Raw genomic sequence first — 18,548 nt, 5'->3', positions numbered from 1 at the left:
TAATTAATTAATTAATTAATTAATTGATTGATTAATTAATTGATTAATTAATTAATTAATAATAATAATGCTGGAACCTGTTGATGTCAGTAAACATGCTTGGCCAGCAATAATTATTATGGAGGAGCTGGTAGGTATTGTGAAACCCTGGATGTTCATTGGCAGGGGAGGTGTGACATGGTGGGCACATACATCCTTCCTATGATCTTCTCATTGAGTTATCTCTATGTCAGTATCCCAGGAAATCATGCCCATAAAGCATGATTCTGGGAGAATGCATTCTTCATTGGGTGTTTTGGGCGGGAAAGGGAAGAGTGTGATTTGGTGTTTTTGGACCCTGGCCTGTAGAAAGGTGAGAAGTGGAACGTGGAGAAGAATAGAGTCCACCTTATTTGATGAGAGTTAAAATGCTTTGATTTCTTGATATACTCAAGATTTTTGTGGTCAGTAGAGATGGTAAAAGGATATCTGGCTCCCTCCAGCCAGTTGCGCCGTTCCTCCAGTACCAGTTTAACAGTTCTCAATTACCAGTGTCATATTTTGTTTCGCTCCCTGGGATAGGCTCCAGGTTCCCCATGACCCTGAAAAGGAGTAAGCGGTAGAAGATGGATGGATGGATGGATATTTTCCTTTCAGCTGATGATCATTTCTGAAAAGAAGCCGACAAGCTGAAGTTTGGGTTTGTCTTCAAATCGTTGAGACAACACAGCCCCAATTCTGTCTCAACCTCAACGAAGAACTCTCTGGAGGGGTCTGGGTGCTGATGGATGAGGGCAGTAGTAAATGCCTCCTAGAGGAGAGAGAAGGCTTGTTCTTGCTCTCCTTTTTACCAGTCAGAATCCAGAATTCAGTAGATAGCCAGAGTAGAAGGAGTGCATGGCTACTCAATCAAACACTCGCTCAGCAGCAGACTCCGTTCAGTGTGTGTGTGTGTGTGTGACAAGGTTATAATCGTAAACGAAAATGAATGAAATAACGAAAACTAGGTTTTCATTACAAAAAAAATTATAACTAACTAAAATTGTATTGTCTGTTTGCAAAACTAACTAAAATAAAATACAATTATAGAGTAAATGTCCTTAGTTTTCGTCTTTGACAATGTCTTTCATAGAGCAAATATCTTTCAGAGTTGACAATTCCGACTGGGAACCCAGAAATTACAACATTCCATGTCAAATTGAACACAGCATAGTCCATGCTCCTCGCCTGTGATCATGGCGGTACTGAAAGTCGGGAGAAAGCGCAGAGTCTTATTTGGGATTACTTTGAATATGACTGTGTGTCAGATTAAAGCAAGTGCCTTGCAGTGGAAGGCGGTGAAATATGTGGACAATTTATTAAAGGGAAAAATCCCACGAATTTGAAAGTACATTTGAGAAGCGTGCACAAGGAGGCTAACCTAGTTTACCTTAATAAGGTAAAGGAGAACGCCACGCCCCCTCCCCCGAAACAGAAGCTACAGAGTACAGAGCTAGGTAGCATGACGGAGACTACCGCAGGACAGAGAACACTACAGCAGAGCTTCCACCGGCTAACCGATAGCTGCTGTAAATACGCAGGAACTCCACAAGCAGGAGGAAGCGTTGGTTAATATGTTTATTGATACTGGGATGTCTACACAACTGTGTGAGTCGATTGCCTTTAAAAAGTTCACCACTTTACTCGAACCAAAGCCATCTCTGTCTTTCTCACACACACACCCATGCAAACACACACACACACACACACACACACACTTGAAATATTAAAAAGCTGTATTTGAAACAGCTGATTCATTAATGCAAGGGACTTACATTTTTTGTTTACAATGTTGGACACAAGTCTATGTAAACTTAACATAGAAAGGCAAACCACATCAGCTTCTAGCTGAGATGGAGCAGTATCTTGCCAGCTGTCTGGCTCTCAGTGTACTACCAGGTACATGTGTACTTGAAGTGTCCAAAATATTCACTGTTAATTAATGATGCGGTATTGTATTGCTATGGAACTGCAATGATTTGCCATAGTGCTGCAGCACATGCATCTAATGCTGGGCAGTCCAGTTCATTGAGTGGCCTAGTTAATTTTGAGATGGTCTAAATGAGTTGACCCTCTAGAATTTTTTTTATTTATTTATTTATTTCATGTTCTTTTCTCAGATTGAGCTCCCTGACACTCCTGGCTCTTAAGCAATGCCATGTGTGGCTCACGAATGAGTTGAATACATGCTGTTCATGTATGTCTTCTTTAGTCTATTGCCTATTTAGGTTTTTCCTGGCACACGTCACTAACACATTTTGCACTTACAGCGGCGTCTTGTGTAGACTGTTTACAAATTTGTGCCCATATGTACATTTTATGTACTGGTGTTATTGTTGAATACATATTTCTAAAATTGTATGATGTTTTTGTTAAGTTTTTAATTACACAATACTTTTTCTGGCCTTGACAAATAACCCATATTACAAAAGACTAAAACTAATAAAAACCTAAACTAAAACTAAGCATTTTCAATTGAAACTAAACTAGCAAACCCGCTTTAAAAACTAATTAAAACTAAACTGAATTTGAAAACATAAAGTCAAAACAAAATAAAAATAAAAACTAATGAAAATGCAAAACTATAATAACCTTGGTGTCTGAGATCCACCATCAGATGTACGTGAGGAGATCTGTTGACACTCCAAACCTGTAAATCAACATTCCATGAGCCATCTCAGGCATGCGAGTATGTAACAATGACTTGTGTGTGTGAACTATGAATATAATTCTAGAGAAATTTAATTTGATTTAAATAGGCTTAAATTACAGACCAGCTTGGTTGGTACACATTCTTAAAATTCTTATTTTTTAAAAAAGCTTGATTTCTAAAGTTTTAAAGGTTTGATTTATCTAAAACATGAATATATATTTTTTATACTGAAATAAAATTGTTTACATTTACAGTATATGGGGGTCACGGCAGCATCCAAACATCCCAGTTTACCAAAAACACCCACGGACCCTCCAGATCCGCACCTTTACCGAACACAAAACTGTTAACACAACACTGGACTAGGTTTACAGTCTAGACTTTATCTAGCAGACATTATCCATCATTTTATTCAAAGTCATGTGAGTAACTAATGTAACATACCGATCATAAATATAAACCGTCACCATTTACTGTCGACACAAATTATTTTTGAGAAAGAAAAAAATCTTGCTTTTCAAGATTTTCATCAGCTCTGACACCTGCAGTAAGATACCCATCTGAATCGCACTCTTCTGACACTTCTGGTCCTTCTGATGCTGGAATTAATTTAAAAATGAATACCAAGCTACCCTGAGTGTCTGCTAAGGTCATGATTTGCTAGTTATAATATCAGTACAACAAGCTACAGCTAAGACATCAAAATGAGCAACACACAAGGAAAAACTGCAAAGACCTCCCCACTGAGGCTCTGTTAGAACAGTTTACAGAGGAACAGGACATGGCTTGAGCTTCAGGTCCATGTTGGAAAGTGTGTTGGATGTTCATGAGGCTCGACTTTTAAGTCCAACACTGTCTCATCGACCCCGCCCCTTTTATTTATCACCAAATGATTCAGATGAAAGCGTTTATCATAAGGAAAAATACTGGGGGAGATCTCATGGTCAGCTGAGCCTGTAAAAATGATAGATCACTATTCCCGAAAATAATTTGTGGAACTTAAAATGTAACTTAAAATTTGTTAACATTTTAAAGTGATCTTTATTAAGCCAATAAGACAAAAAGTAGTAAAGAGAAAACCAGAAAAGATGTGTGGCAATTAAAAAATAAAACACCAATCTCATGCACAGATAAATATACTCCATGGCCATCACATCTAATAAAGTCAAAAGATTAAACATGCTGTTTCAGTGTATTGTGAATTCCTGAAACTATCAAGCTCCATGTTGCTTCTCTGTTGGAGACTGAACCAATCACATGGGGGAAATTATTCATTGTAAAGCTGGTTTTTAGCATACTCATTAGCATTGTAAACCTGGTCTTCAACATAGTCATTGGCGAATCTAATGATATCAGACATTGCCATGAGAATCAGAATATCCATGTTCAAGTCGTTGGTAACCTGCTCGTGGTAGTTCTGCACAGGAAAGATGCAGTTCATCGGGACGCCCAGTCTATCACTGCACTCCTTCATCTAAAATAAACAGATACAACATGACTTACACAGTATTTGAGGAAGTCAAGTTTGGAGCACGTACCTGTTAAAATGTTCTATGCTTCATCATAGAACACTCACCAGACAGTGCACTTTGTCTTTCAGGCCAGGGTTACTGATGTATTTCGGGTCGTCTTTATCGATTACTTTTAAAGGATTGAACTGAAAGAGCAAAAATACTCATGCTAAATATTCAAATACTCAAAATACTTAATATTTAGGGGTGAGGAGGACCACCTCAAATGTTCTTATCAGCGAACATTCAGTTTAACTGCAGTGAAACTGGTATTTTAAAAATGCTGTTTCGTTTAGGTGTGTATTTATGAGAATAAGGGTTGTTGGTATGCTTTCATTTAAAAAGAAAAATGCCACTATTGCTGAATTCAACAGATAAAAACGTGAAAAGTTGATTATTTAAGCATCTATGGTTGAATGGATAAGTCGGGGTCTGCCAGGGCATTTTCCTTCCATCGCAAGTGATGTTTTAGTGTGTATGTGTTGCCTAGCCGAGTGATAATACTAAGTCGTCACATTCCTAACACTTCCTGCTGTATTTCCTGGACAGTACATACATGAAGTGCCTTAATTTGGACCTTTTTTCCATCCTTAAATCATCCATATTGTTTTTTCTTGAGGATGATAGATACTCAAGTATGATCGAGGATGAGATCGACTCACACACTGTTAATGGTCTTATTTGGGAACAAGAATCACTTGAGTGCTGATACTGCTCTCTTCTGATGAGAATCAGGGACATCAGCAGACTCAGCAGAGAATCAGCAGACTCCGTTCAGTGTGTGTGTGTGTGTGTGTGTGTGTGTTGGGGGGGGGGGGACATCAGATGTACGTGAGGAGATCTGATGACACTCCAAACCTGTAAACCAACATTCCACAAACCATCTCAGGCATGCGAGTATGAAACAATGATGTGTGTGTGAACTATGAATAGAATTCTAGAGAAACTCTACATTTTCTATAAAACTGAAAATGTTGGAGATCAGGAACCTTTTTTGTAGCTAAACTAAGCTCTGACTGTCAGTGTCGTAATACTTTTATTTAATTTGATTTAATTTTTTAATTATAGACCAGCTTGCTTGGTACACATGCTTAAAAGTTCTTTTAAAAAAAGCTTGATTTCTAAAGTTTGAAAGGTATGATTTGTATAAAACGTGAATAAAGAATAACACACATGGGGTGTGCTGTTATAGGAAAATAATTAACAACAGAGTTTCTGTTATGACCCTCGAAGTTAATTCTTTTCCTGTAAACTGTTTTCTTATTGCATCTCTTTTTCAAAGTATAGATAAACATTATTGTGTTGAGAAATAGTCCCATTAAACTGAAATAAACCCGAATCTCCTGCTCACAAACACTTTACTTTCTCGAATTGTTTAAATGTGTTGTGTTTTGTCATGTAAACGAGGCAATAGGACGTTGCCATGGTGTTTGAGAGATATATCACTAACACAGAACTGTATTATCTTATTAAATATTTCTGTCTAATCTTCTGCTGCAGGGTTTTTGTTCCTGAGTTCTCCTCCAAGCTGGACGTCTTTATCCAGTCGTGCTCTGTACAGACTGTTCCCGTGACCAATTGCTCGCTGTCAATCACGTTAGGCTCCGCCTCTTTGGGCCAGAGCTCAGCGATTACAGCGAACTGCTCCGGGAACGAGCCGTGCTCTGCTTCTCTCTCCGATCCGCCGTGGAACACCTGGGTGAGGGTTTCGGTGGAAATCAGCCCAGCGAACGTGACGATGACGTTTCATCGACGAGGAATCAGACTCCAAAGGGAACCCATCGTCTTCTGGGTGACACCAGAGAGTGCAATTACAAATCATTACTGTTCTAGAACTGTATACCAGTGGTTCTTAACCTTTTTGTGAGTTCGGGTCACGTTTAAGAATGACTACCGCTTTGAGACCCACAGTTATTCAGTTATAGTCATAGTGCCACCTGCTGCCAACAGGAAGTGACGTTCTACACTATAATACATTCCTAACAACAAATCAAAATGTACCAGCAACATGCTAGAAGCATGTCACACCACAGCTAAGTGCTAAAGGATGCTATTAATGCCATGAAACAGGAAGTTGTTGTAACTCAATATTCAGTTATAGTCATAGTGCCATCTGTTGGCAACATGGAACAGGAACTGGGTGTAACGGGATATTTCATTTCACAGCACTGCAGTAACTCTGTCACTATACAGAATCAAGTGGATTACTCAGGTCATTACCTCTAACTGTTACACAGTTATATAATAATTATAATAATGAGCTTTACCTATAACTGTTACACACCATTATTTATGTGAAAGATCTTTATTAATAATGGAAAGTCATGATTGTAACGATACACAGGACAGTTGGCAGGAAGTAAGCGCAGGAGCGCTGTCTTTATTAATAAACAAACAAACACAAGAAACGCGGTCTATGTTGAACAGGGCTATCAGGATCAGACATGGGACTGTAGTCTAGGCATTACTCGAGAACAGAACAGGGACATGAGACCGCTAGCATGCTACACGCATTAGCTACCGCACGAACACTCGGCGCTATGGCTACACGCGCTAAACATTACGAACGTTGCAACCAATACTGCGCGAAGTGCGCAGCCACAGGAGGAGATTAAATAGCCTACATAATTAAACTAAACACAGACACCTGCCTCAAATCAAGCTACAGCCTCGCCCATAAGCCAATGTCTAAGCAGGAAACGAAAGAACCAAAACAAGAGTCACGTGTATAGTCCGAAGCTGCGCCGCAGTGCCATCTGCCGGCCGTGACGTAACAATGATATTAATTAGCATGATGTTAATGCTAAACTATTACCATTATTAATGCCTGTTTACACAGCACATGACTGAGGCTGTTCCTGTGTACGCTTCATTATTTCCTGTGATAAGGATTAGTGCAGGTATTAATTCATCATTATAAAATCATTAGTTAAGTATTAAAACATTAGAGCGCGGTTATAATCAAACACATGAAACGGGATGAGCAACCAGGCAAATACAAAAGAGCAGAACAGAGGTCATTTCCTTCTTTGCTCAGGTTTCTTATTCACTCACTATAGCAACACTTGTGAAAAATTGTGCTTTATGAAAATGAGACATGAATATGAAGGTAAATCTAAAAGTATATTCAGATATCCAAATGCAAATAATCCATTCACTGTAGTCAAGAATGAGATTTATTGATGTTGAGGGACAGAGACGTTCACTCGTGGGTGTTCCTCCCCTAATAACGATAAAGAGCCAAATAAAAAACCCATTCAAAACCATGCTGTATTTGTTGTTGCATTTATTTTTCTTAGCATATTGATCAGAACAAGTGTAGTAATTATACAGTATCATTTTTTTTATACTGAAATAAAATTGTTTACATTTACAGTATATGGGGGTCACGGCAGCATCCAAACATCCCAGTTTACCAAAAACACCCACGGACCCTCCAGATCCGCACCTTTACCGAACACAAAACTGTTAACACAACACTGGACTAGGTTTACAGTCTAGACTTTATCTAGCAGACATTATCCATCATTGTATTCAAAGTCATGTAAGTAACTAATGTAACATACCGATCATAAATATAAACCGTCACCATTTACTCTCGACACAAACTATTTTTGTGAAAGAAAAAATCACTGCTTTTCAAGATTTTCATCAGCTCTGACACCTGCAGTAAGATACCCATCTGAATCGCACTCTTCTGACACTTCTGGTCCTTCTGACGCTGGAATTCATTTAACAATGAATACCAAGCTACCCTGAGTGTCTGCTAAGGTCATGATTTGCTAGTTATAATATCAGTACAACAAGCTACAGCTAAGACATCAAAATGAGCAACATACAAGGAAAAACTGCAAAGACCTCCCCACTGAGGCTCTGTTAGAACAGTTTACAGAGGAACAGGACATGGCTTGAGCTTCAGGTCCATGTTGGAAAGTGTGTTGGATGTTCATGAGGCTCGACTGTTAAGTCCAACACTGTCTCATCGACCCCGCCCCTTTTATTTATCACCAAATGACTCAGATGAAAGCGTTTATCATAAGGAAAAATACTGGGGGAGATCTCATGGTCAGCTGAGCCTGTAAAAATGATAGATCACTATTCCCGGAAATAATTTGTGGAGCTTAAAATGTAACTTAAAATTTGCTACCTGTCCTGTTGACTAACATAGTAATCCGTGGGGTTAAAATATTGTTTCGCAGCCAGCCACTAGAGGGCATCAGACATGTTTTATTTCACTTTTCTTACAATCCACCCCACATTTATACAGTCACTGGGTGAAAGTTGTGAACTACTGATGGTATTTTAGTTCGTATTTCTGTTGAGTTTTGAAAAGTGTACTAAGACCAGTGCTGAAGATGAAGTGTAATGTGAGCCCCGAAGCTCTGTCAAAAATCCTCCCATAATTAGGTCTAAAGTTAGCCTGTATGCACACACATAGGGTTCTACAAAAGCCCATAATGATTATAGTAAAGCTCACTCCAGGTAACAGTGACTTATCACTGATCCTAAAGTGATCTTTATTAAACCAATAAGACAAAAAGTAGTAAAGAGAATAACAGAAGAGATGAGTGGCAATAAAACACCTATCACATGCACAGATAAATATACGCCATGTCCATCACATCTAATAAAGTCAAAAGATTAAACATGCTGTTTCAGTGTATTGTGAATTCCTGAAACTATCAAGCTCCATGTTGCTTCTCTGGTGGAGACTGAACCAATCACATGGGGGAAATTATTCATTGTAAAGCTGGTTTTTAGCATACTCATTAGCATTGTAAACCTGGTCTTCAACATAGTCATTGGCGAATCTAATGATATCAGACATTGCCATGAGAATCAGAATATCCATGTGCAAGTCGTTGGTAACCTGCTCGTGGTAGTTCTGCACAGGAAAGATGCAGTTCATCGGGACGCCCAGTCTATCACTGCACTCCTTCATCTAAAATAAACAGATACAACATGTAGTTTTATTTGTTGAAATCAGGTTAGGAGCCATGTTCCATGTCGTTTCATTTGTATTTTAAATATCCACAAGTTAAGGATTAAAAGAAAAATGCGTATGCATGTTAAAATATTCTGTGGTGTTGGAAAATATCATAGAGTAGACTGGAGACTAGGGATGTCACGATAGTATCGGTTCTCGTGACATCCCTACTGGAGACCTACAGGTAGTAAATAAACAGAGAAAGACTCGGCTGTTGCTGCTGTTCTCACCTTCTCTTTAATTTTTCTGCTGGTGTAGATCTTACTCAGGTCCTCCTGAACTAGACGGCACACGCTGTCAACTTGTGACATGACGACGACCTGAGGAATCCCTGATGAATCACCAAAAGCGCAAACATTGTGTTTATCCCATACAGAATATATCTTTCATCCTAAAGATGTAGGCTAATAGCTCATAGTCTCAGATCAGGGAGCAGACAAGCAGGCTAAATCGTTCATCTACTAGCTGCCTCAAGTCGAAACTCAGGTTCCAACTTCCCTGAATTAAAGTTTGTTTTAGCAACCTAATTAACCAAATACACAGCCAGCACATTTGATCTGAAGCTAGAACTGTTAAAAAGCAGATCTCTTGCAACTAAAGTTGTTATTGAGAATGAAATTGATCAGGGATTAAATGTTAGCCCCGCCCCACCCCTCTCTTCCCCAGCCCCCTCCCTGATACACCTGTATATAAGACTTTGCCCTTGTCCCACAGGCAGTGGAGGAGGAGTCACTGTGATAACATTATTCTATGTATCACACAAAAACCGTGACATGAATTCAACTCTTTAATTTCTTTGTACTAACATTATATGGTCATAAACAGTCTGAGGCAGTCTGAAAACCTTTGGCCTCAACTGTAGATTCATGACTGTATTCCCAATTATGCCCATTTCAGCTCCATGTTGTAACACAGAAAGTTCTGGGGGTGTTAATACTTATGAAACACACTGTACATGGCCATATCTCTGTGCATAAACATATCTATATATATATATATATATATATATATATATATATATATATATATATATATATACACATACACTCACCTAATTCACGAGCTTTTTCCCGAACAGCTCTCATTTTCTTGATAACGTCATCACTGATGAGGGAGATTTTGTCAGCTGGTAGAACACTCACCAGACAGTGCACTTTGTCTTTCAGGCCGGGGTTACTGATGTAGTTCCGGTCGTCTTTATCGATTACTTTTAAAGGATTGAACTGAAAGAGCAAAAATCTCATTTTAAATGTGCATGAGACTGAATATTACTTATCAAAGTGCAGTAAATATAAATATGCCATATTTCTAAGTGAAATGAACTTACAGTGTAGCCACCTTTCACATGACCCTGTAATATTTTGACTATATCTTCAGTCTGCACACCATTTGAATCCTCTGGTTCCAGACCCATGATGTCAGTAAAGACAAATGGATAGAAAGATCCAGGCTTATCTTTCTTCAGCCTGTGATATTTAAACTGAAAGATAAATACAGGAGTGTATCTTATACAAAGATTCTATTAAGACTTTCTACAACAGTGTAATCTTGAGTCAGATCTTATCTAGCTACATACAACAATAGTATGTCAGATAAGATCAAAACATCAGACAGCGGTTTAGGAAGATGAACTTTAGACTTGCAGTAAATGTTTTATTGTTAGTTATTACCTCTACAGTGAAGCTTTTACCAGCTGATGATGCTGCCAGTGCACCGGTGGTGTTGTATCCTTGGAGGACGGTGTTGACGGAGTTGATAAAACTCGACTTTCCTGCTCCGACTGGGCCGTGGAGCAGAATCTTCAGCTCACGGACTTGTGCAGTACTTGGCTGGAAATCCTTCAGTTTTCTCAAAATCTGACTCTTTTCTTCCCCACTTAAAAGGAGAATAACCAGGAGATCTTTGTACAGTGAACAAGGTCTTGTGATCTAGTAATGTTGACTTCAAGCACACAATGATAGCGTCTATTTTCAGTCATTGTTCTTACCTCCATGTCACTTCCCGCCATGGTTTATCAAATTCTGTGAAGAAAGTTCAATTCAATAAAATATTAAATGCCAATCAAAGAAAATGTGTCATAGTAGCTCCAATATTGCAGAGGACTACAGCAACAGCAGCCGCTGCACCTCGCATGTTTACTGCACACACCACGTCACACACCCACCAGCATCTACACCTCATTTGTTGTCTGGTATTTAAGCCACGTATTGTACTGCACTCCTGGTCAGTCTTTAGTCGTTGTCACCTTAATGCGTATCATGTTCGTGCTGTTGTCTAACCTTGTTATTTCTCGTAATTAAACATATTTCTGCACTTGCATCTGCCTCAACTACCAACTCCTGACCTCCTAATATGAAAAAATGCTGCCTTTAATTTAAAGACATTTTAATATCTTATTAAACCAGTGCAACATTCAATTCAATTCAATTTTATTTGTATAGCGCTTTTTACAATAGACATTGTCTCAAAGCAGCTTTACAGAAATATCAACATGGTATACAGATATTAAAGGTGCGAATTTATCCCAACTGAGCAAGCCACTGAGTGGCAACGGTGGCAAGGAAAAACTCCCTAAGATGTTTTAAGAGGAAGAAACCTTGAGAGGAACCCGACTCAGAAGGGAACCCATCCTCATCTGGGTAACAACAGATAGTGTGAAAAAGTTCATTATGGATTTATATGAAGTCTGTATGGCCTTAGGAGCAGCCGTAGTCCCAGCAGTCTGGAATTAGAGAAGATTTGAGCTCCATCCAGAGGCAGAAAGGATCTGGATCTCTAGTATCTCCATAAATTCATGTGGGGCTCGGCGAAAGGAGAGAGGGAGAAAAAAGATAATTATGACTGCGAAGTAGTAGAACAGAATCTAGTCAGGGTAGGCTTGAGTAAACAAATACGTTTTAAGCCTAGACTTAAACACTGAGACTGTGTCTGAGTCCCGAACACTAATAGGAAGACTGTTCCATAACTGTGGGGCTCTATAAGAGAAAGCTCTTCCCCCTGCTGTAGCCTTCACTATTCGAGGTACCGTCAAATAGCCTGCATCTTTTGATCTAAGTAGGTGTGGCGGATTATATAAAACCAAAAGGTCGCTTAGATATTGTGGCGCGAGACCATTTAGTGCTTTATAGGTTAATAAAAGTATTTTATAGTTAATGCGAGATTTTACTGGGAGCCAATGCAGTATTGATAATATCGGTGTGATATGGTCGTACCTTCTAGTTCTAGTTAGGACTCTAGCAGCTGCATTCTGGACTAACTGGAGCTTATTTATATTCCTACTGGAACATCCAGACAGTAAGGCATTACAGTAATCTAATCTAGAGGTGACGAATGCATGAACTAGTATTTCCGCATCATGTAGTGACAATATGTTTCTTATTTTAGAAATATTTCTGAGATGAAAGAAGGCTATCCTAGTAATATTATCTACATGAGCATCAAATGATAGGCTGGAGTCAATAATCACTCCAAGGTCTTTAACTGCTGCACATGATGAAACAGAAAGACCATCCAGAGTAACCATGTGATCAGAAAGATTACTTCTAGCTACACGTGGGCCTAATAAAAGTATTTCTGTTTTATCAGAATTAAGTAGAAGGAAGTTAGTTAACATCCAATGTCTAATGTCCTTTACACAATCCTCAGCTTTACTAAGCTTCTGTCTGTCCTCTGGCTTCGCTGAAACATACAACTGTGTATCATCAGCATAACAGTGGAAGCTAATTCCATGTTTACGAATAATTTGACCTAGGGGTAGCATATATAAAGTAAAGAGCAGTGGGCCTAAAACAGAACCCTGTGGAACTCCAAAAGTAACCTCAGTACGCATGGAGAATTCACCATTTACATCTACGAACTGATAACGATCGGTCAGATAAGACCTGAGCCAGGAGAGGACTGTTCCCTTAATACCAACAACATTTTCTAATCTATCAAGGAGAATAGTGTGATCTATAGTATCAAAAGCTGCACTAAGGTCGAGTAACACAAGCAGAGAGACACAACCCTGATCGTAGGTCAGTAGAAGGTCATTTACTACTTTAACTAATGCTGTCTCTGTGCTATGATGAGGTCTAAACCCTGACTGATACATTTCATGAATGTTATTCCTATCTAAGTACGAGCATAACTGCTTTGCTACAACCTTTTCTAAAATCTTAGAGATGAAGGGGAGATTTGATATTGGTCTATAGCTGGACAATTGAGACGGGTCAAGATCAGGTTTTTTAATCAAGGGTTTAATAACTGCTAATTTAAGTGATTTAGGTACATAGCCAGTGCTTAGGGAAGAATTGATTATATTTAGAAGTGGTTCAATTACTCCTGGACAAATCTGTTTAAACAAACATGTAGGTACAGGATCTAGTATGCAAGTTGATGAATTGGCTGAAGAGATTAATGTAGCTAGTTCGGTCTCTCTAAGCGAAACAAAATACTCTAAACATTGATCTGATATTGCTACATTGTCATGTAATGGGTTTGTTACAGTACTGTCCGGTTTTAATTTAATGGCCTGTATTTCACGTCTAATATTTTCAACCTTATCGATGAAAAATTTCATGAAATCTTCACTGCTATGTAATGATTGAGTGTTTCTCTCTGTAGTGGTTTTATTCCTAGTTAATTTTGCTACTGTGTTGAAAAGGAATCTAGAATTGTTTTTGTTGTCTCCTATTAAGGTGGAGAAATAGATTTTTCTAGCATCGCCAAGAGATTTCCTATATTTCAGTAGGCTCTCCTTCCATGCTGTTTGAAATATCACCAGTTTGGTGTGACGCCATTTACGTTCTAATTGTCGAGTTGTCTGTTTTAAGGTTCGTGTTTGATCGTTATACCAGGGTGCTAATTTTTTTTCTCTAATTATTTTCCTTTTGAGTGGAGCCACTCTATCTAGCGTGTAGCGGAGTGTTGACTCCAAGCTTTCAGTCGCCTGATCGAGTTCTATGTGATCTGACGGTGATCCAAATCTAATTGATGTTTCTGCGAGGTTATTTATGAAGCTCGGTGCAGTAGCTGATGTGTAGGTACGTTTTACGCGGTAGCGAGGCGAGGTGGAAATATTATGATCAATTCGTATTATGAACGAGATAAGATAATGGTCTGAGACAACTTCAGACTGCGGAAGAATGATAATATTTTCTATACTTAGTCCGTATGTTAGTATGAGGTCAAGAGTGTGACCACCATTATGAGTAGGCCCGATTACGTTCTGATTAATCCCTACTGAATCTAAGATGGACACAACCGCTAATCTTAGAGGGTCTTCCAGGTTATCAAAATGAATATTAAAGTCTCCGACGATTAATGCTTTATCTACAGACACAACCAGGTTTGAGACAAAGTCTGCAAATTCACTAAGAAATTCAGTATATGGCCCTGGGGGTCTGTAAATAATAATTAGAGGAATTGACTTATTTTTTGTGGCTACATAACTTATACTGGTATAAAGAATTTCAAAAGAATTAAATTTATGCTTAGGTTTTTGTGTGACGACTAGATTTTTACTATGGATGAGACCAACACCTCCTCCTCTACCAGTTGAACGAGGCTGATGTACATAACTGTATCCAGGAGGACTGGCTTCATTTAATGCTATGTACTCGTTTGGTTTAATCCAAGTTTCTGTTAAACACATTAAATTACATTCCTGATCAGTAATGATGTCGTTAACAATAAGAGCCTTAGACGCAAGAGATCTAATGTTTAATAGTCCTAGCTTCAGATCAAAAGTGCTGGCTGTGCATTCAATATGATTTAATTTTATGTTAATTAGGTTACGAAGATAGACTTTCCGAGATTTTCTATATATTTGTATAGCTCGGGGAACAGACACAGTCTCTATAGTATGTACTACCGGTGCCGGATTTTTAATTGAACATTGATTATACTGAATGTTGTTATTATTGGAAGATGTACTTACGCTAGGCAGTCACTTGGAGTGTAGCGCCTTGGAAATGTTGTCTGATAGCAGTTCCGCCCCAAGGCTGCTGGGGTGCAGGCCATCAGGACGAAACAACCTAGGACGCTCCCAGAACAGATTCCAGTTATTGACAAACACCAGATTCTGCTCATTACACCAAGAGACTAACCAATCATTTAATGCTAGAAGTCTACTGAACTTTTCTGCTCCACGTCTGTATGTGGGAAGAGGTCCAGAGACTATGATCTTCGCGGTGGGTGATCTGCCTCGTACCGTCTCGATCAGGCTGGAGAAGTCCCTCTTCAGAACCTCCGTCTGCCGCAGCCTGGTGTCGTTCGTCCCCGCGTGCAGCACAACCGCTCCAATGTGCTCGTCCTTCTTCAGGATCCCGGATACCTGCGCAGCGACATCAAGGACACAAGCACCAGAAAAACAGTGTGTGCGCACCTTACCTTTAGATGAGGCTACACGGACGTTCCGCACAATGGAGTCCCCGACGATCACAGCGTTGGGTCTGGTCTGGCGGAGAGGGGCGAAGCGGTTCCTGGTTGGAATCTCGAACACCGGAGGTGGAGAGGGTCCAGCCCGCGCCTTCCGCCGCTGGTTCACCCAAGGCCCGAGGTGTGTTGGCGCCGGCGTGACGGAGACCACGGCTGGGAAAGGTGCACGGTCCCTGCACAGAGAAACACACGGCGTAGAGGGGCTGGGAGTGGAAATACCACGCTGTGTGCTTACCTTGGATATGTGGGCAGAGGCACAAGATGTTTCCAGCGCAGTTTGTCGCTCCAGCAGCTGGGCCTGCTTGTCGAGTAGGCCGCGGATCTGCTTCTCCACATCCTCCAGTTCCAGCCGCACCATGTGAAGCTTGAGCGAGTCCTCATCTGCACTCAAAACCGGAGAGACAGCAGACATGTTTGTTTTTTTTTTTTTGTTGTTTTTTAAAAACAGAACAGCGGTAAGTGAGAAATGTGAAACGTAAACAAAGCTAGCGGTAGGTGATGCTAGCGGGCTACCAACATGTCAGATTTAAAGTTGTTATTAGTTGTAAAGATAAAGTTGTGTTTATTTTTATGGCCTTTATTTAACATCAGATTTCTGAAATAACTTACCAGGATTTGGGCCTGGGGCCGGACTCTGAGATGGACTTGTCAAACCTTTCACTGCTTTACGTACCTGAACAAAATGCAAAATCAGTATAAAATAAGTGTAGATATTGTTTTTCACTAGATTTAAATATATAATATAATATAATATAATATAATATAATAACGAAGCTTAACTTATTGGTTTAGATTAAAAACTGTTTCTATTAGTAGTTCATTTTCTTACCCAACTCATGACACTGGCTTCTGTGACCTCAAACGTGTTGTTGCTGTAGTTCTGTGTAGAAATGTGTCACTGAATAAACTTATAATAAAGTTATATAATAAACTTTTTAATAAACTGACAATAAAACACATACAGGGAATCATAACTAGTGTATTTATTTCACCGTGACACTTGAACAGTGATTATCAGTCGTTATAAACAGATCTAATTCTGTAATTTTGCAGTGTATAAAACCGGAAATAAAAGCAGCTGTAATGGACAACTTTAGGAAAGAAGACAGGGTGTTTTCAGGATGTCTGTAGAAAAGTGGACTGCCCTTGAAATCTTTGAAATCTTGAATCTTTTGTGGTGGCTCTAAAGGTGGAGCTGTCTTTTGTGCTCAACTTCGTTCTCATTTCTACCCTTTCCTGCTCCATGTTTGTGAAAGAGGTGGGGCATATTTTCACTGGAGCTGTTGTTCTGTATACTAAACACCTGACCATGGCAGAACCTCACCTTCAAACCGGTTTGGGAGAAATGACCATATATTTTCAGTTCAGTTCAGTGTTATGTGTACAGCATGTTTAACAGTGGACATTGTCCCAGAGCAGCGTTACAGAAATATAGAAATTCAGGATATAGAATTTAAATGTTTGAATTTATCCCTAATGAGCAGACAGAGGCGACGGTGGTGAGGAAAACTCCCTGAGACGATATGAGGAAGAAACCTTGAGAGGAATGAGACTCAAAAGGAACCCGACAATAGATTCATAAAACCTAACACCATATATATTTCAGTTAACTAGAAATGCGTTAATGCTAAATGAGCAAAAGAGAAGCCGCTGCTCCACATCCCAGTGACGGGAGCAAGCAACAACATGTCTGGTGTTAGGTTTTATGAATGTTTATCATTATTATTATTATCACAACAAACATGGTCAAATATTCAAATAAATATTCAAGTAATTATTCAAATATTCAAATATCTTGAGCTTGGATTTGCATTATCTACAATCTCTTTCATATCCTCTGACCAGCTTTTAGGTTAATTAGTTTTACTTTAAATATAATTTTTTTTTTTTTCAGATTTAAATTCTAAAGAAGAGACAAAGGTTACTTTTCTTAGGTTTATTTTTGATTTTTTTAGCTGGAAGTGAAGGTGAAGGTGATGAAAACTTAGCTGAACTTGCCATCTTGCTTTAACTCTACTTAGTGAATAAATCAAGCTCCATCATTAATGTTATAAATAGAATTAAATAATTATATATCCTTTTACAGTGGATTTAATCGTATCCATGGCCAGGGCCAAAACATAATCATGGTATTCTAATATATTCAATAAGAAGGACTGAGAAATGTTAAATCTAATATGAATGAATGATAAATAAATAAATGAGTATAAATGAGTGGTACAGAATGAAGTCTGTCTTTCACTTACCGTTGCTTCTGCTCTGGCTGTAGAGCTGTACCTGTACGCCGCTGCTCCAGGTGTGTGCGTCTGCGTCTCTGAAAAAGTGTTGTGTATAACACTGGTCCTGTGTACCTTAGTTTTACTTTCTCTTTCACAGGTCTGCAGTAATTCTTACACTCATGAGCCGAAATGATTGCTGCTTTGTAAAAATCTTAATCATCAGCTTCAGTGAACATTTCAAGAATTGTAAGATTATATCTGAATGTTATGAATGTTGTTGCCATGGTAAATAAAAAATCAGAATACTGTATATGTGAGAAATATTACTTACATGTGTAAATAAATATGAAATATACTCTATAATAACACATTGTTTTCAGATAGAAACATTATTTACCTATAACAACACAACCCCAACTATTCCTTATTTCTTCCATATTATCTACACCATCTAATTGTCATAAATTAGGAGGCCAGGTTCAGGTGGCAGAGCTATGGCATTCTGGCCTGGGTGGATGTGGGAGGCCACGCCAAGGGCCTCTGGTGTGAGCAGGTCGTGAGAGGCCGCACCATCTGCCTCAAGCAGGAATATGACTTGGGAGGCTTTGCCGTCAGCCTCAGGGAGGAGCTTGACTGTGGAGGCCACCTTGCCGTCTTCAGGAGGAAGCTGTGCATGGGAGGCTGCCTCTGGCTGGGGCTTAGCTGGCGAGGGAGGGAGCTCAGTTGGAGAGGCCACCCCA

The 18,548-nt window shown here is 39.2% G+C and overlaps 1 protein-coding gene across 1 annotated transcript; it reads right to left on the bottom strand.

Moving 5' to 3' along the window:
- Positions 1-8,411: 8,411 nt before the first annotated feature.
- On the bottom strand, positions 8,412-18,445 carry LOC128602044 (interferon-induced protein 44). Its single transcript, XM_053615571.1, has 10 exons — positions 18,206-18,445; positions 17,836-17,903; positions 16,419-16,469; positions 16,199-16,262; positions 11,157-11,190; positions 10,840-11,044; positions 10,497-10,649; positions 10,221-10,392; positions 9,400-9,500; positions 8,412-9,124 (listed from the first exon to the last, which is right to left on the bottom strand). Exons 1-10 carry the CDS (start codon positions 18,243-18,245, stop codon positions 8,918-8,920), a joined length of 1,095 nt encoding a protein of 364 aa, XP_053471546.1. The 5' UTR covers positions 18,246-18,445; the 3' UTR covers positions 8,412-8,917.
- Between the last annotated feature and the right edge of the window lie 103 nt (positions 18,446-18,548).

This window comes from Ictalurus furcatus, chromosome 26, assembly GCF_023375685.1.
Source record: "Ictalurus furcatus strain D&B chromosome 26, Billie_1.0, whole genome shotgun sequence".
NCBI lineage: Eukaryota > Metazoa > Chordata > Actinopteri > Siluriformes > Ictaluridae > Ictalurus > Ictalurus furcatus.
Note: the sequence above shows the minus strand (reverse complement) of the source record. Positions and strands in the feature narration are given on the sequence as shown.